The following is a 20,865-nucleotide window of genomic DNA, read 5'->3' as shown; positions in this document are numbered from 1 at the left end:
CTCTCTCTCTCTCTCTCTCTCTCTCTCTCTCTCTCTTTCTCTCTCTCTCTCTCCCTCCCTCCCTCTCCTACTCTCTCTCTACCTCTCTGTCATCTTGTCATCTTTCTTATCTCCATGTCCAGGGTGGAAATGCTACAGTCAGTCATGGACCCAACCTTATTGTTGGTCATCATAGTAATTTTGATATGGTCTATTTTCAACCTGATCCATTTCACTCATCTTTAGACCTCCTAGTGGCCTCCAACTCACATGGCTGACTAAATTCATCCTGGACACCTAATCAACTTTAGCTGTAGTGCAGCTCAGAATGCCTAAACACAAGAGTTCCACCAGCTCAAGCTCCTAGTACTAAGATTTACAGGCCTGTGCTTGATAGCCAAAGGACTTTAGAGTCAAAAGAAATAAATTCTGATGTGAAGTAATGAGAATTTAGACTCATGTAGAATTGCCTAGAACTAAGACCTATCCAAACAAACCTAACACACAGGGATGGTCTATAGGCATTTACCTAACACTATATGAATTTAGAATACCTGGGCCTGAAATAATTTCTAGATTAATTCTGGAGAGTATTTCCTATCCTTTCCCTGGTCTTAGTAAATCTCTGAGACATATCCAGTGTCACTAGAAGCTCATGCAGATATTCAGGCTATAGAGGTGATCCTTGAATCAGGATTTGGACCTAAGTGAAATTGTTTCTCACAATGTAACTCACCAGAGAACACAATGGGTATGTTCTAGTCATTTTAGTATAACTTGGTATTCAGAATCCATCAAACATCTATGTTAAGAGCTAGAAAGCTGAGTACTAGAGTGAAGTATCATCAAATGAGAACTGAAAGAGAGAAGGGCAATCAGTCATAGGATAAAGGAACACAGAGAGCGATGGTCACATACACTTCCACAAGAACATCTGAACCTATGTTCTAGGAAGGGATAAGAAATTTCCAAAAGAATGAGAGACAATATAATATTCCTTTCTTGGAAAGTAAGAAATTTTCTACCTTATTTCTTTGATAAATATGCAATTTTCATCTTTTAAAAAATCATTATTGCTTTTCTCCTGTTTGTATCTATAGTGTCTAATTTTAAAATTCTCTTTCAGATATGACCAAAAATCATCAATTAATTTTTGTAGCTGAGGTTGAACTGAAAAAAGTCATTATTCCCTTTCATAATCTTTTTACCCTTTTTGAAAATACATAAAATAAAACATATCCTTTGGAGTCATCAGAAGAAGTAACAATGTTGGGTGCTCTTCAGTAAAATGTACTTTAAGTTTTTGAAGGACTGAAACTTGTTAACCATATGACTGTTAAACATGCTATTATTTTCTTCCTAAAGTTTGCAGCTCAGAACCAGAAAATATTCAAGCGGATCCAGAGAACTTTACCAGCCTTCTTGTCACATGGGAGAGACCACGAGTGGTTTATGATACCATGATTGAAAAATTTGCAGTCTTCTATCAACAGTTAGAGGGAGAAGACCAAACTAAGCATGAATTTCTGACAGATGGGTATCAGGACTTGGTAACCGTAAACTCATTCATTTTTATGCATTAATATTATTGCAATATTGTGGCTTTCAAAAGAGACTTTATTTTTAAATTTTGTATTTTATACAAGATATATTCCCATAAAATATCTTATGGCTCTTTGAAAGTCTGTATGAAGTTATCACTTTGCAGAAGCCAGTTCTAGGTCATGTTATAACACATAGTGACAAGTCTTTGCACTAGAAAGCAAAATAGACTATGTAACTGAGGTAAGAATGCTAACTTGAGTGTCAATTTTCTGAGTAATTCATGATAAATCATACCCAAGTCTCCAAGCTAAGTGAAATGGAGAATCCTCCATGAAACAAAAATCACTTTCCTCCTTTCATTAAAGTCCTCTGCTTGCTCAATCACTTACATTTTCTTCTTTGTGTTGACTTTGAGCAAGTTTGTCATTTACTGACTGAGAAAGCATAGTCTGTATATAGCTTTGTGCCTACAGCATAACCAACAAACACAGTTTTAGAGCTGGGAAGGACCTTGGAAATAATATCATCAGAGCCTCTTATTTTTCTGACCAAGGGGTAGTAGTAAGACTTTAATGCTAAATTTGAATGTATCTTGAAAAAATATATACAGTTGGAAAGAATATTAATCAAACTTCAATAATAAAGCAGAACTCTATATAATATTACATGGTATCACTTATATATAGGAATTTTTTTATGTAAATAAATAAATTATGAGAAGAACCACTAGATGCCACTTGGCCAAGTACAGTTTTATGTAGAGCAGGGGCAGAGATCCTTCTCTAGCAAATGCAATTGTTCCAGAGGGGGGAAAAAAATCAAAGTTCACATGTACAAAATATAAAGGTTGTTTTATTTTCTTTTTATGAATAAAATAACATGACATTTCTCTATCTCTAAATTTAAGAACAAGGAACATAAGGCTATTCAAATGACTAATATATTTTAACATATACTTTAGATATCAATTATAGCTAATTAAAACAAGTAAAGAAGAAGTAAGAAACATATGATGGAAACAGATATTTCTATAGACATATATGTGTATTATATGTATATAATATATGAAGAAAAAGAAAAAAAAACAGAAAAGAGGTACAAAGAGAAATACACAGGCCAAAAGAGAGAAACTGTACTGGAAGAAGCATACTTTCATGAGATAGGATCCCTATCATATGGTCATTTCACATATCCCAAATAAAGATTTTTAAAGTCATATTATATTTTCAGGGCTTTAGGGATATTTTACTTTTATTAAAATGATGTTTAAAATGTTCCAACTTACCAGTATGATGATTGTGCAATGATTCGTTTCAGAATTTTCTGATACATATATACTTCATAATGATAATAATATATAACATGAGTTTAAAATAGGCACATAAATCTAGAATTTAAAAACAATATACAAAACAAAATAATTTATGAAAGTTCTCTATAAACAAGAAATAGCTTTTAAAATTCAAGATAATCAATTTCGCCCTGCTAAGTGATTTAAAAGAAACACTTTTCTCTCATCTGTGTTTATTCTGTATATCACCTATTCCATCCAATGAAGTCCTATTTTATTTCCTTGTGAGATCTATGTACCTGGGACTGATTTGAAAATTGGATAATATCAAATCATTAACTGATGCCAGCCTCTCAGAAACCCCGCTATCAGTGTGATACTATATACTCTGTATCCTTATTGAACTAGATACAGACACAATATGTGATTTTTTTTCATTTTTGCCCACTTGGTAGGTGGAACATCTATTTTCAAAAGGTATAATAAAATAGTAACATCGTTAGCGTGGTTCTTAATCACACTGACATTATTCTGTGGACAAAATTAAATTAAATCAAGTCCTGGATCCAAGGCATGGCTAGAATTATAAAATCTCAAAGTTGGAAGGAGTGTCAAAGGCTATCTAATCCAACACACGCCTTCATAGGAATACATCCCCCATCTTCCCTGGCAAGAGGTCATCTAGCCTGTGCTTAAAGTCCTCTAGTAATTGGGAATCCACCCACTTCCCTCTTAAGGCAGCTCATTCTACTTTTGGGAATGCTCTCATTGTTAGGAAAATTTCATTTACATGGAACCAAAGATTACATTTGTCCTACTACCTCTTCTTCCTAGTCCTTCCCTCTAGAGCAAGCAAAACAAGTCAAATTCTTTCCCATAACAAACCTTCATCTATTTAATAACAACTATCATGCTTCCTCAAGTCTTTTTTTTTCTCCAACTCAAATGTGCCCTCCTTCAACCTATTCTCATATCATGATCTTCTCACTTTTCAAATCTTTGATCACTCACTTCTAAATGAGTATCTATCTTATACATATCCTTCCCCAAAATGCAATACTGGTATTCTAAATTGAATACTATATTTGAGATACGTTCTGAGCAGCACAGAAAATAATGGGACAAGAAAAAGATTATATTTTTACCCTCGAATGGGCAGAATAATTCAATATCAACTCAAGAAATACCTGGCATTATTAGAGAATGAGCAACCTGTCCAGAAAACTGAACCCAGTTGTTACTCTAAAGTAAATTGAATTCTTCCCCCCCCTTAACTTTTCTAAACTCTGTTGTCATATATCTTTCCTATTAGAAGATTTCACAATTTTAGACTTTTTATAGATTTACTGTAATTTACTAGGTTCAGAAAATACAGATGTTTAAGGAGATACTTAACTTTTTCTCTGACTCAGTTTCCTCATCTATAAAATGAGAATAATAATAGAGTTATTGTGAGGATCAAATGAAATAACATATACCTAAATCTTTACAAACTTTAAAATGCTATGTAAATGCTAGCTATTATTATCAGCAAATTAAACATTTTAAGTATAACTATCTAGTATGTTCACAAGCTAAGTTAAAATGAGACATTGATATAATCAACATTTCTCTTCTAGGGTGCTATCCTAAATAATTTGCTGCCCAATACAAGTTACGTTCTTCAGATTGTAGCTGTATGCACTAATGGTTTATATGGAAAGTACAGTGACCAACTGGTTATTGACATGCCTTCAGATGATACAGGTAAGTGCTCCTCTGAAAGCAGTTGTCATTTTAAATGAAAAGAAACTTGTTATTCCTTAAACAATTGGGTTACAAGTGTATCAAAGGTTCAGGTCTTCCACCATTTTAAATTGTCTCTATGTAACCAGCATTTCCATTCCCTGGGGTTACTGCTCCAACTCACCCGGTGGCCCCTCATTTTGCTTTCTCCAGCTAGCCACAGAACTTTCAAAAAAAATGTTACTAGCAAAAGAGGATCTGGTTTCCCTGAAACTCTCTGCCCTCCTGTGTTCTCTGCTTACTCCTTCTTCCTGTTTTACCTGATCTATGAGTATCAGAGAGGTAAGGAGCCTTACCCAAATGAGTTTTTCTAAGCTGGGGAAGGGATTCTGGGAGGAGAGAGACTCACCCAGAGAAGGAAATTTGAGCAGATCACGCCTGGGGAGAATGGAAAGGTAGGACTGAATTATTGAAAGAGATAAATAGGAAACTCAGCTAATGAATACTGGATGATTATCTGCTTAAACTCAGGTAAAAAATATCAAGGCACTGAGGTTTGATGCACAGCTCAAGCCAGCAGTTTCCAAAGGAGACATTATGTAGCACAAAAGGAGCATGGAATCATCCCAAGGGGATGTGCGATGAATCAGCCATCCCTCCCCATGATAATCAGTGGGATTGTCTTCAACCCAGCTAAACCACTCCTTATACTCAGCACTTCTCACCTACTACTGTGACCACACCACAAGTCCTCCCCTCAGAACATTTTTAATACAACCTTGAGCTATGAAGATGAGTTCTTCCACCCCTCTCAGCATCCCCAAACCCTGTCCCCCTAGGTCATCTCATGGCCGAAGCAAATTCCAACCCCATCCCCTTTCTCACTGGCCCAGTAACCAATGAATTAGATCCCTTCCAATGTCCTTTTTTTGTTGTTTTGGGTGTAACAGAGTGAGTCACATAGGACGATAAAAAAACAGATGAGTTCCTCCCTTTTGTTATCTTGATCAAGTCATTTAACCTCTCTGGATCTCAGTTTAAGTTTAGACTAGAAAACCTTTAAGGATTCTTCAGCTCTACGTTTATGATGTCAAGGCTGGGAGCTGTATCACAGATCCCTCTCCGCAAATCTAACCTTCTTCCAAATTTCTCTGTATTTATCCTTCCATTAATCCAGATTCGAAACCTTAGTGCATTCCCTTCCTCCTCACTCTCCTACATCTCATAGCCAATCTGTTGCCAAATTTTATTTTTTTTGCCTCTTCAACATCTCTGGCATCTCCCAATCACATCAAATGAGATATTTGTAAATGTGCCTCTGTGGCACATATTAAATGCTTCATAAATATCTATTCCATCCCTCTTCCCCTCACATAGCCATCACCAAATTCAGACCTTCCTCACCTTTTGCCTGAATTATTACAACTTCTTCATGAGTCTCCCTGCCTCAAGTCTTTCTGTACAATCCATCCTCTGTGTAGCTTCCAAAGTGATCTGCAGTTACGATGGTGATACTCCTATATTCACTAAACTCCAGTAATTCCCTCCTAAAGTTAGAATCAGATGTTATTTCACATTTATTTTATTTTATGTCTAGTTTTGAGTTTTATAATGTACATAATTATTAGTATAGTAGTTCACATAGGTAGTTTATAAGTGTAGATATTTAAGAGTACATGTCCCCCCCCCATTATTTTTTAATTAATAGGTTGCATTGTCAAAAATAGTTTGAAGACCATTGACCCAGGAAGTTGGGAAAAAATGTAATTTGTTGTGGTTACTTTAATTTACTTTAAAACTATATTTTATTGAATGAGATTCTCCTGTGTTATGGCATCCCCAAACTTGTAGTTAATATATTAATAAGTAGGCTGCAACTGTTAGCAAATTAGTTAATTAGGGTCATGTTTACACATCTGTTAACAACACAAGCTTTTTATTGTTTAACCAGGCTCTCCTAAGTTTGTTAAAGTCATTATTAGCTATTAATAAGTTATAACATGCTTGCATTTCACGAATATGTGTGAATTACACATCTTGAATTTTCTAATAGGGGGCCCACCCTTAGTATTTATTAAGGGGCCTCAGGAAGGCATTCTTAAACAAATATATGATTGTTCTTTAAAATAGCAGCACAAAATCTATGTAAGATTGCTTACCATCTCAGTGGAGGGGAGGGGAGGAGGGAGAGAATTCAAGACTCAAGATTTTTTTTTTAATGTCAGAAACTGTTTTTACGAGTAATTGGGGGGGGAATAAATATTTTTAAAAAGGAAAAAATAAATAGCATCATAATAAGGAGCTCAATAAAAGGAAATTCCTTTAAATGGCCTCTGATTATTGACTTCACACCAGTCTGGTACTAATACATATTTTCATATGGAATGATCATAAATTGTGAGAAAGTTTTAAAAATTACTCTGGCACATTTAATTACAAATAAAGTGGAATCTTCTTTAAAATCAATAGGATAGGGGGCAGCTGGGTAGCTCAGTGGATTGAGAGCCAGGCCTAGAGATGGGAGGTCTTAGGTTCAAATCCGGCCTCAGACACTTCCCAGCTGTGTGACCCTGGGCAAGTCACTTGACCCCCATTGCCTACCCTTACCACTCTTCCACCTATAAGTCAATACACAGAAGTTAAGGGTTTAAAATTTAAAAAAAATCAATAGGATGAAAGAGAAGAGGGACAAGAGGTTTGGTTTTTTTGAGTTCTAACAATATCCAGGATTAAAATCAGCAGATAACTATTCCCGAGGAGCAAGAAATTAATTTCTGATTGTAACATTGACTGCTATGAAAAATCAAGCAAATTACATTAATTCATAATGTAATCATTTTCCACTTTTTAAATGATGGCAATAATTTGTGTTTATAACATATGTATTGGTCTTCAAATAGGCACTTCATAAGTGAAGACTTTAAATGAATGTCATTAAAAGACATTCTCATTTTAATTTCCTTCCTTTAGCCCTCAAAATGTCTTGTAGTAAGTATACATGATTTTAAGATCATGTGACAGATTTTGAGTTTTTAAATTTGGAAATAACTGAGTATTTTCCCCTTGTTGATATAACTGCATATATTTTTGTTTGTTTTTTAAAATATCTCTAACTGAATTCTCTTTCCTAAGAACAAATTTCATTTTAAAATTTCTTTCTAATTGTATTTTCTTTGCATGACATTGCTTTTCTTTGCATGCTATTGCTAAATGAAAATCTTTGCTAAATTTGTCTAAAAGCACATCTGTATTCCCTTGCTATTTGTTGTTTAAGAGAAGCAAAGCTGGCAAGCATAATTTGTCTGTTTACAGAGGTAAATTAACTTATTTCACTTGCTTAGTATAGTGTTAAACTAATGGAAAAAAGTATACTCTTCTTTGATCATCTCTATAATGAATATGTCAAGAATGAAACTGAAATTAAATGGTAGATTTTTTTTCACTTAAATGAAAGTAGGAAACTATATAAGAAGAGTCAAATTTCAGTTTTATTCAAGTCAAGGAAACTCTGTTTTTCCTACATACATATGGCAAAGGATCTAACTTTCTGGTTTTAAACAAATTATATTTTCACTAATCATTTCCTTCAATGTCATTCTAGCTAATTCAGTAATAACTCCTTCAGTAAGTAGTGTGGTTTTATTGGTACATTGTACATGTTCAAATATATAAGCTTCCAAATTACTGCTTACCTATATCACCTGAAATCATTCTCTTGTTACTGCCTGAGTATCAAGAGCAATTTATGTTGAATTTATATTTACTCATTGCCTATAATTAATTACTCTGATAGAAATGTAGATAATATGATAACATCATGACTCTTTTGAACATCATTATCTTTCCTATCGCCATCTTTTAATCTAATATAATTGTTAACTAATATTAATACAATTATCTAATATAATAATATTTTCAGTACAAAATGATACTTAAAAGAAAGCATCAATTTAATTGTTCTAACCATTTTTCACTGAAGTTCTGCTCACCAGGCTACCTAAAAAATACTAACAATGACAGTGTTATGGAGATCGTGTAAGTCAGTAGGATATAGTGATAAAAAGGTATTCCAGGTGGTTAAAATCCCTGTTCCCCTTGTGCATTTTTAAAGTATGCCATATTGAACATATTTACTCCACTATATATTTAATTTAAATGTTTATCAGACTGTAATTTTAATTCATGTATTTTTTCAAAGAACTTTTTAAAAATTGAAAATGTGTTTATGCTTTTACTTATCATGTTCACCATACTAGACATTTAAACCTCCAGCGAGGTCAAATATTTTTTTTCTGTAGAAGAGTGGTTTCTGAATGATCTTTTGAACTGAGTTTGTATTGGCTCAAATAAGCTACAAGATTCCTGAATCCTGGGCAAGTTCTGTGCTTGTGTCTACAATACTGTTTCACACAAGATTATGAATATTGCAACTTAATCTCCATTCTTTACTCAAAGGATCTGGACGGTTTCAAACATCGCCAAATTGAAATGGTAGCTTGGACACACCACCTAGTGTCCATGTTTGTGTCTGTCTGTGGTTCCCTAGAAAACATTTAGTCCAACAATGATTTCACTTTTAAGAAATGGCATGTGTTTTAAATTTTTCATTCTTTATGTGGATTTGCTAAAAGCCAAATTTTATGAACTAAATTGGATTTTTCCTTACCTAGCCTGTCCTGTAACCTTTCATGCAAGGCCTTCTTTACTGAGCTTTGGGGTCCTTCTGCTTGTATAGCACTTTGCAAACCTTTAAGCAATATGTAAATGCTTGCTATTGTTAGGTATTGTTATTATACGTAGATCTCTTCAGCAGGAGATGCATCACATTCCCTAGGATCTACTTTATTTTAATTATGATTGCACTGTAGCATTTGGAATTGTCTTTAATATTTTTTCATGGAATATAAAATCTTTTAAACCTTGAGCAGCAGTATTATGGAATGGTTATGAGAGTATCTGTGATATTTGTTCATTTTATGATTATCTGACTAATGTAATCCAGGCTTTAAAGTCTTCTTTTACCTTTCATGCTGCCTGTTAGGCAGTTCCTCTTAGTAACCTTCCATTTTGTCGATGGAAGATTTAGGTCAGTAATGTTGTAACAGGCATCATAGAATTGTACTATTAATACTGAGGAAGTATTTTGCTTTATAAATATTGTAATTTACTTGTTTGTATTTTTTGAGAGAAGTAATTTTTAGTCTTAGATTTCATCTACGTAGAAATTTTTATTTTTAATAAAGAATATCTAGAGGAAGAATCAGCCCTCCAAAAGTTCATATTTAAACTTTTAAGTAGTCCAGCCAATTTGGGGCTCATGCATTTTAATCACATGCTGCTGTCTTATGCAAAGGTGTCACCATACGTTCCACGTCCATGTTGTTTTTACATTTAAAATTACTATAATGACTACATAATTTCATTTCAAGAAACAAAACTTTAAAAAGAAAACCTCAAGAAAATCAGCCATCTTTTAAGAGGTATCATGTATTTTTTCTTCGCTGTTTGCATATGAATTGATGCATTTGAATCCAGATACCACAAATATTCTCATTTCATTAAAACTAAGATTCTTTTGCTGATTGACTATGGTGTAATCTGGAGCTATTCTTAATATAGAGAGCAGGATGTCAAGAATACACATTTCCAGACCTTTGTTTATATGTGTGTTTAATTTAAATGCATGGGTGTATTTGGTCACCATGTGTTCCCGTTAACATGTGCTTGCAAGTACACACAGATTGTCTTTGTTAAATCACTCCACATCTGTCCTTCTTGACTGTACCACCCTATATTGTTGGTGTTTATTTTAGAATGCTATTGAAAATCACAGTTTGAAGACATTGCGATCAACATTTGCTTTTAACTTCTGCACTGTAAAATTTGGCTTCCCTTCAAACAATTAAATAAGCCTTGCTTGCCAACCTTCATCAGTGTTGCTTTTTGTGTTACGGAATGTTGATGTGTTACTAACATGTTAGAATTTTTTTTAATCCAGTTTTACGAACAGCCAAATACTAAATCAGAACGAACCAGTAGCTTCATTTTAATTATCACACAAAGCAAAAGGTGAATCTTGAAGGAAAAACGAATTAAGATTTTGCATACTCAATGTCTTTTTAGAAACATATAATTCTGAAGGAATTCTGTTCCTGAAATGGGGGAAACTCGAGACCAGCATGACTTTGGTGTTTTATAACATTACAATAAGGAAAGTTAAAACACAATAACATAAGTGCTAATCTGTAGAGTCTGAGCAATCTGCAGACAACGGTCTAGCATCAGGTCATTATTGTTAGATTAGTTCTCAGGGTGCCACTTCCATTGTATAATGACGTTGGCCTCCTACACTTGTCAGATGTGGCATTTTGACATTCATTTTAGCCCAGAGCTAACCCTCAAAGGTCCAATATAGAGGATTGTGGTTCCAATGTGTCTTTGAATTCAAATCTGTTCCCTAGATTAGGAGGTAAGGTCCAAGTCTGGGTGAAATGAAACACCTTCGATCCTTTATAGGATCATCAAACTAAAGTTCCTTCAGCCTGACAGCCCACTTAAATTTAAATATAATCTCATGAGATCGTTGTGAACCTCTATATATTTCCCAAAATGGAACGAGGGTCCCCAAATGTCACCCTTTTTATGGAAGTAAAAAACAGCCAAACATTTCAAGGACTATCAGAAAAAAATATCTTTTATCAAGTCATGAATTTTAGTTACTATAACTCTATAATCTATCCTTGTGAATTTCCCTTTCAGCAAAGTAATTCAAATACAGTGCAGATTAGTAATATGAATATAAATATAAAATCACATTTAAACAAAAAAATGTGATGGTAATAATGCATTGTTTCCGTTAATAAACATTTTCCAGACACATTTTCCAAATCCATTTTCCAAATCATTTTATCAGGTCATTTCAGTAGTCAAATCCGTCACTCTTCTCCATGACATAGGAGCAGACCTACTAAACTACAGAATCAGCAGTCCTATGATTGCCATTTTCATCTTATTTCATATGGCTGCCCTGCTGCCTAATCCTATCGAATCCTTGATCTTAGGAGGTGTTTTAGTTTGGTGGTCCATCCATTGCCTGTCATCTTGAGACACGATGTTTCTTTTTGCATGAGAGATTGTTTCCAATACCTGGGTTTTTTTTTTCCAATTTTGCAAAATAACTTATCTTGAGACTTCATCCTAAGCATGTTGAGAAGCCAGGGAATGTTGTCATTATTTTATTTTTCCCTAGATTCATCAGAAAAGAGGTAAGATTAATTAATTTTTTCTACAATAGTATGACAAATACATCACTCATCATTACTTGATGGTGTTAAAATGTGACTAAAGCAAAATAAAAAGAGCTCCTTTTAAATATGAATCATATCCTAGATTGAATGAGATTTAATATTTATCTCTGTGGCTCATTTTGGATAAGATCATTAACTATACCTATTCTAATTTTCCCAGGAAGCCTTTATTCCTTTAGGAAACCTTCCTAGATATTATCACTTAAGCTATGGTCTGTGTACTCTTTTTAAAAATATAACATTTTAAAGCTCCCTGGAGTTTGAAAAGATATTAAGAAGTTCAAAGTGCAAATGTTAAAGGGATAAGACAGAATAATTTCATTTCCAAGTTGTACCATTGTTGATCTAAAAAAGAAGAAATACTTAATTAAAGCCCTATAGCCATTTCCCATAAATGTTTCAGGGAGGAGAGGTAATATATTTGGAAATAATACAGGTACAGGGCAAGAAAAAAAATATATATATAAACATATACAAGGTAAGTAAGTAGTTATATATACCAGGTGAGTAATTGAAATGTGTTTACTTCAATGATGTACCACCTACATGTTTTCTGAGAGCTGGATGGGATGAAGAATCTTTTCATTTGTATTTGCAAGCCTCTCCATTTTTTAAATGTTTCTAATTTTTAAAGATTAATTATTATATCAAAAGTTTCTTTATAAAAATGAATACAACTCACTTTTCTCTGCAATATACAAAACAAAACTAGTTTTGTTAGAAAATTGGAGTTATCAGCAGAATGTCTGATAGAAGATGTATTTCACTTTAGATTGTTTAATACATAAAAATGTTATTCAGGAGAAACATATATGCTTTGGAGCTTAATTTTACTCAATTATACATACATAATCTTCCTCCTCAGATATTTATTATTCATCTCAATTCAACATACATTAAACACTTTCTTTGAATGAGGCACTATGTTAGGTGCTAAGGATTCAGAGTAGAAAATTCTGGTATAGTTTCTAACCTCATTTATAGAATAAAACATGGCATCACTAAAAGAGGCAGTAACTCAAAATGAGTCTGTATGATTTCTTCCAAAGTGGAAACAAGTTGAAGAGGAAAGTAAAGATACTAAGAATAAGAAGGAAGTGGAAGATGAGAGAAGTAGGTGAAAAAAATAGAAACCCTCTTAGAAAAGTTTTAGTAAAAGTAATGGTTTAGGAACAGAGAGAGTTTGGTGAAGAAAGAAGAGAAAAGATCTGTTATTCATACATCACAACAAAGTTATTCATAGTCACAACTACTGTAAGATCAGGAACTTGACAAGGGAAGATAAAAAGATATGATGGCAGAGGCTGGTTGGTGGTGTGGTGGGGACAAGCAAAAGAAAGATGCTTTTTAAAAATATATAGGAGTAAGACAAAAATGTTCTCATATTATTGCCCTCATTGTCAAGGCACCTTGTTTTCCCTTCTCATCAGCTATGAAAGTGAAATAGATAACGTTCCCTACCAATTTCTTGGCATCTTTAGAAGAGAAGAAAAAAATTTTAACTACCATTTGATTTGGGCAGGTCTGGCTTTTTCTTGAGTAAAAAAAAAAAAAAAAACGAAAAGGCAAGCTAGCCAAAGCATTTTTTTAACTCTTACCTTCTGTGTTAGAATCAACACTAAGTATGGGTTCCAAGACAGAAGTAAGTTAAGGGCTAAGCAATTTGCCTAGGATCATGCAGTTAGGAAGTATCTAATTCACATTTGAACCCAGGACCTCAACTCCAGACCTGGCTTTCTATCTATTGAGCAACCTAGCTGTGCCCAAATTAATTTTTCTCCTCTTTTAGGAATAGAATTTAGGGCAAGTTGGCTAAATGATAAGACTAATCCCACAAAGTATCCTGTAAGTTTCTGGTATATAAATAAATAAACCATACTCTTTATAAGCAATATGTAGGGTGAAAGTAATTCTTTAATTTTCCTGAAAATATTGTTTTGGTTTTCTTACATATCTGACAAAAGTTTTACATCATCAAACTTTCCATCCATTTGCCATACTGGGAGACAGATTTTTTTTTTCCTGAGGGAATGATTTTTAATGTGTTGTTATATAAACATAAATTTACATGAAAAATTTGGCCTTTTCATTTTAATAATGAAATGTCCTTCATCTTTAAATACTATTTCCCCCTCTTAACAAACTGAATGTAAGCCTAACAGGTTGAAATATTGAACTGGAAGTTTTGATAATTATTATTTTTTTTTAATTTTAGAGATTGATCTTCCTGAATTCATTGAAACAGGAGAATTATTCAAGGTATCATAGTCAATTTTTATGTTCATCTTTTTCCTTAAGAAACTGAATAAAACATAAAAATTTTGAGTCAAGGATAAGGATTCAAATAATTGTTGGACTAATATTTAAAGGTATTTTTCATTTTTTGAAATCAGTTAATATTGTGTTTATTATTACTTGCAGTAATATAGGGTCCACTGCAGGTTGCAATGGACAGATACATTTCATTTCTTCTTTTTGAAGAATTGCACATATTTCTATCAGAAGTATTCAAAAGAAAACTATCTCAGTGATATATTAAAATAACCATAATTTAACATATTTAACACTTTAACTTTAAACTTACATTATTAGGTTGAATTCAGATCTTCATTTAAATTCAGAAAATATATTTTTGTTTATAATATTTTAGTAATTATTTTGGTAGATGCCTTGCCAGTATTTCTATCAATTGCTGGTTTGTTAGATGGCTTAAATTTAATGTGATCAAAAATACATAAGTATATAAATTCACATTATATATAAAAAATGTGAGGATATCTATTGCTTTTACCTAGTGTCCATTATATGCCCTACCTTTAGTGAATTTATAATATCAGACCAACTTCCTGCCAAGATAATTCTGATTTACTATCCATGTTGCTATGTGAATACTAGTAATTTTGATATGAACTCAAGTTAAAAATTAAGAAAAGAAATGCTTAAGAAGTGCAAAGATAGAGATAGAAACTGGGACTGGGATTTCATTGACTTAGAGCAGTGGGTCACAAACTTTTTTGGCCTACCACCCCCTTTCCAGAAAAAATATTACTTAGCGGCCCCTATCACATACTATCACCACCCCTTACAGTTATTCACCGCCCCCAAATGTACCTGTGGCCATCACTGCCCCCCCTTGGATCTCTGTAGCACCCACCAGGGGGAGGTGGCGCCCACTTTGGGAATCGCTGATTTAGAGGAACTCTCCAAATGAGATGCCTTCTTCTTTCAAAGACGTTAAACACCTTTTCTACTACTAAAACATTAATTCATTCATCTATCATTTATCTATTTTTATGTTCATCTTTAGCTAGCTAACTAGCTAGCTAGTTATATACAAAGTCAGTCAAATTTTCATTAAAATTAAGAAAAAGTATTTTTGGCCTAAAGGAAAAAATATTTAGAAAATTGATTATGTTGATGCTAAATTGTTGATTCTGTTCATTGATTTATTTGGACTAAAATATTCCCCTCTTATTATACTAATTAAAATTTTTAGTAAATAATTTTTTCCTGTGATGCCATGTACCCATTTGGGAAACTTTTCCTATCAATGAATACTTACAATAGATTTATAAATTATCATTTTACAGAGTTACTTTAGGACACTGAGGCTCTGAACTGTTTTGCCCATGGTCTTACAATCAGTATTTATTAGACACAAGACAGGAACCTGGGACTACCTGATTCTAAGAACAGCCTTCTACCCACTGTACCATATTGCATCTCTAATGAATGAATGATCATTTTTGAATTTTCGTAGAAAATTTGAATTTCAAACTTGTAGTAAGAGCCAAAATAATATTATAAAATTCTAATGTGTTTTATTTATATACAATCAAATATTTTATATATGCATATATATACAGCATAGACATTAAATCACAGTTTTCAGTTAACAATGGAACTGAAAACAGGATCTAGAATTCTTGATTAGTTTCATTTATATGAGCTAAGCATGAGTTAAACTTTATTTCAGTCATCAATAGACATCTGGGTATACACTTACATAGCCAGGAATTGTTCAAAAAGTAAGTTTATGAGATTACTTATGGGTTTCATTTTTTTATATTTATACGGAACCTGAATGTTCACACACAAAGCACTTTAAACTTTACTTATTCCATTAAATTTATATAATATGCACAGTATGATCATTTTTGGTAGTACGATATCTTGTTGAACATTTGTGGCAATACTTTAAGTAAATTAACTCTAAATTATTTATGAAAATAAGCCCTTAATTTAAAATAGCTAGTTTTCAAGGGGAAGCTACATGTAACTATGTAATTCATTTAGTCATAATGTAGGGACTCAATTTAATTTGTATTTACTATGTATGTATTTCTATCTAAGAGGATCACTAATTATGCTACAAATATAGGCTTGTCTTCTACCCAATAGGGAAAGCTAAAAGACTTGAGAGTTTCCTTTCTATTCTCCAGTTTACTAGAGAAAGTAAAAGGGTTTTTAATGGGGTTGAAGAAATAACCCATAAAAGGAAGAAGAAAAAGATTCAAATAGGATGAAAGAGAAGCAAAATCCTTATAGAAGATGGTGAGTAAAGAAAAAATAAAGGAGAAGAAAAAGAGAAGTTTTGTTCTTTTAAACCTACATTATAATAGTTGGGCATGTGGAGTGAGAATCCAGAGTTTCTGAAGAAGAAATGGCAAACCATACTCATTAAAAATTAATGATAATACACCAACCTTATAGGAGTCATATTTTCATACCCAAGATGAGGAGCTTCTTTGTAGTGTTCATTTATGCATTCCTGAAAATCAGAATAGTAGATTTATTTAGATCTTATATGATTAACTGAAAGATGCATTCTCTTTCTGAAGCAGGATCTGGATATACTAGGACTACCCACTTGTGACTGAGTAATCCTCTTCTGAGTAATAGAGAATGAATAATGCAGGCAAAAGCAATGTAATGATTATTTGTTCCATGTTATTTTAGACTATGTATTATTATATTTTATTATTTATTATTCTTAATTTAATATGCCTGAAATCCTAAGCAGAAAAATGAAAAACTTGGAGATTCATAGATATTTTCATTGTTCCTTCATGTTGAAGGTCATGACTTTGGAAGATTATGCCCATTTCTCCATTTAAAGATGGACATGGGATTTTAACTTTTACTCAATTGGAATACAAAAATGCCTTTTTTGAACTATAGTTTATGACATTAAGGGAAAGAATATAGACGGCAACTAAATTGCTCAGTCAATTAAGAGGCAGGCCTTAGAGACAGGAGGTCCTGTGTTCAAATCTGGCCTCAGACACTTCCTAGCTGTGTGACCCTGGGCAAGTCACTTAACCCCCATTGCCTAGCCCTTACCACTCTTCTGCTTATTGGTTCTAAGACAGAAGGGTTTTTTAAAAAGTGTGGGGGAAGAATATTCCAGAAAGAAGTTAAAGAGATGACTGAATTGAAATTTAAAAGGAAAAGAGAAAAGATATGCAGTCCAAATGGGAAAATCAGATACTTAGAGACCATAGATGTAGCATAGAAAAGATGTTCGCAGTAGAGAATTGCTGGACAGTGGGTTGCTTTAAAAAAAAAAAAAGGTTTAAATAAGCTACAGTCTCTACACTTATGGAATTCACTTCCTTGTAGAAGAATAACATTTAATTCCCAAGAAGAAACAAAATGAGAGAGGACAAGGAATGATATATCAAAATTTTATTTTCCCCAGTGAACAGAATATATGTAATAAACCAAGTGAACTTTATTTTTAACAGGAGATCAGTACAATTTAATCACATTCCTGGCACATCACTTGGTGGAAAAGGATTGATGAGTAGAATATGATAATGAAAGGATATAATGTATACAAAATACACAGTTAATAGAAGGAAAAGAGGAGGATTACTAAACATTAAGAAAGTATGTATCTGTATGAAAATCCATAGAAATAAGATTACAAATACAGTGGTGAACATATAAAAAAGGAGAAACAAGTTTTCACTGGAGGCCATCTATCCAGAAGGGAAATTTGGCTAAGATCTTCCTAAAATAAACCCAAACTGGCCAGAACAAAATAATGCTAGGAATATTCAGCTGTTCTAACATCTTAAGTTTCTTTCTGCTACCATAAGAATGTTTGATTTATCTACTGACAGTTTTATCATTTATAAAACAGGAGAAATTAAGAAATGGCCAGTAACACAATCTATCATTTGTTTACTAAGACATGTCAAGTTTTGTCTTATTTCATAATTTGATAGGATTCTGGACTGGCATATAGGAAATTGTGCACATAAAGCTCATGAATTTCCACAAAGTATTTGACAGAGGATCTTATAATTTCTCTGTGGATAAATTAGAATACTATGACTTTGGATAAATGTCGGAAAATTATATAGATTTATATTTGGTCAAATAAGCATGGCCAGAGTATTTTGACTGCTGAATCAGCATCAATCTTGAAAAAGATACATACCGCTCTTGTATCAAGAAGCCACAGTGCTCTTTCCTTGACCTTGACCAGTTAAATATTTTTATCAGTAACTGAGATAAAGATATACAAGGCATCCCAGTAAAGTTTGTCAATGACACAGAGCTGGGAAGGATAGTGAATCCTTTGGATGATAGAATTAGTATTTTAACATCACAATAGGTTGGAATTATGGGACATTATCAAAAAGAAATTAAATAAATGTATAAAATACTACATTTTGTTTTCTGCTTAAATTACATTAATAAAACAATGAAGAGACCATATTTAAACACAGTTTATATTAAAAAAAACCTGAGCCATCACTAAATGCAAACTCTATATGAATAGTGTGACATGTCTACTAACAAGGGACTAATACAAAGTTAGTCTATATTAATAGACATTTAGGTTCCAAGTCAAGAAAAGCAATAAATATACTGTATTCTGTGATGGCCAGACCAAATCTGGGTTACGATGATATTAATTTCTTTAAAAGATGAAATAAAACAGTCTCTGCCTTTATGGAGGGCATAGTCTAGTAAAGACGTACTACACAGGTAACTGTAATATAACATGATGTGGAAGTAAATAAGAGAGGAAAGAAAGTGCTCTACAAGCTTCAAAAGGGAGGGATTCATTACTGCTTTGGAAAATCTAGGGAGACTTCAGAGAGAAGGTATACCCCGACTCTCATATACTATGTTCATTTCTGGGCACCACATTTCAGAAAAGATGCTGATAAACTAGAGAAGATCCAGAGGAGAGCAAGTATAGGTAAGAACCTTGCAATTGTATGATATGAAAATAAATTGAAGTAATAAGGGATGTTTAGGGTGGAGAAGAAAAGAATGAGGAAGGACATGATAACTCCCTTCAGTTGATAGTAGGGTGTCACTTAGAAACATCATTACTCATTCTGCTTGATGCTAGAGGACAGAATTAAGTTTTCTGGGTGGAAATTACAAAGAGGTAAATTTAAGCTTAATTTAAGGAAAGTATCTTTATCATTAGGGTATAGTAAAGTATAGCTCACTGGTATACCTTGGGAAGTAGTAAAGTTCCCACTTCACTGGACATATTCAAACAATGATTAGATTCCTTTATTTGGCCATTATGTTATAGAAGGGATTCTTGTTCAAGTACAAGTTGAGCCAGATGGTCCTATTTTGTCCTTTGAAGTCTTAGATTATGGGATATTGTGAATTTGAAACTTCAAGTATGGGTATAATTTCAGGAGGTGGAGAGAGGATAAAAGGGCATTCAAGTATAAGGGAACTGTATTGAGGAAGGACATAGAAGTAATAGAGCATGGGCTACCTATAACGGAGAGCATATAGTCTCGATTGAATGAAGTGTGAATTACATGGAAGTGACATGAAAATGTCATTATCTTGAAAAGGTAAGAAAAGATGACAGAGAGTGGAAGACCTTGAATGCTAATCTATCTGACATTCAGAGTTAGGCAAAAATAATATGAAACTACTTTGTAAGGCAGTGATATTCCTATTGCTAAGAGTGTTCATTCATCAATATTATTGAAGATCTTTTAATTTATTGGGTTTTTTTGCTTTGGGAAGAAGGTTGAACTTAATGACTACCAAGATTCATATCTTTATAATCCTAATTTCTAAACTCATCATCCCAAGTAGAAACATATGCTAGATTTTGATTTGTCAGCTTAAATATTGTTTCCAATAAAGAAATTTAGCATCACTTTATTATCAAAATAACACAATAGAGACTATTTTTCCACCAATAAGATATAACAAATTATGTGCAGTGTTTCAGGAAAGATGATTAAAGATCAATGATAAATTTTTGTCTGAGAGATGTATGTTTAGGAAAGAAATCACCTTAATTAAGGGCACAGTGAGTCCCTGTTATAATCAATGCACGTACTGGTATAGTTACCTTTACATCAAGTCTTTGAACATCTCAGATTTTATCAGCATTGTTAGTCCTGTCCCAAATAGCAATTGGAATTTCATCTACATCTTCAAATATGGGCAAAAAGCCATATTGGTCGCAGCCAATTCTGTGATGAAATACTCTAAAATTTGTAGTTCTGATCCTCCAGTACTCATGCAGCACATAGTTGGTTGTGCCAATGCTTAGCCTTTATTGGCATAATTCCAATATCCTATTTTGTTTCTGTGTAGAGAATGAAGCATTAGGATAAGATTTAGTATTGCCACAAATGCCTAGGAAAATACTACTGGCATTATTTTACTATGCATATTTTATTGGTAATTAAATTGACAAGCTTACTTTTTGAACAATAATTATTCACATAAAACTTCAAGGTTCCACAGAGCTTTAGGATATAAGCTCCGTTTAACTGATTGAGAAAACTGAGGCAGTAAGTGTCGGAAGCTAAATATGAAACTAGGTCACCATGCAGTGCTCTACAGCACTCTCAATAGAATGTATCCCTCTGTCTGTTTGCATATATATTGGTCAAATTAGAATCTAATCCCTTTATCAAACTTTTGATTTTACTTCTACCAGGTCAACACTTTCCCAGTTTTATGATCAAGCCATCTATTTCAAAACTATTAGAAACAATAAATTAT

The 20,865-nt window shown here is 33.1% G+C and overlaps 1 protein-coding gene across 1 annotated transcript in view; it reads left to right on the top strand.

Moving 5' to 3' along the window:
- PTPRZ1 (protein tyrosine phosphatase receptor type Z1) overlaps positions 1-20,865 on the top strand; it is a 180,007-nt gene that overhangs the window by 91,066 nt on the left and 68,076 nt on the right. The window contains exons 9-11 of the mRNA XM_044679029.1: positions 1,345-1,529; positions 4,435-4,561; positions 14,063-14,106. Coding sequence (XP_044534964.1) covers positions 1,345-1,529; positions 4,435-4,561; positions 14,063-14,106 — 356 coding nt within the window. The remainder of the gene's footprint in view (positions 1-1,344; positions 1,530-4,434; positions 4,562-14,062; positions 14,107-20,865) is intronic.

Source organism: Gracilinanus agilis, chromosome 5 (assembly GCF_016433145.1).
Source record: "Gracilinanus agilis isolate LMUSP501 chromosome 5, AgileGrace, whole genome shotgun sequence".
NCBI lineage: Eukaryota > Metazoa > Chordata > Mammalia > Didelphimorphia > Didelphidae > Gracilinanus > Gracilinanus agilis.
This window is presented reverse-complemented; position numbering and strand designations above follow the sequence as displayed.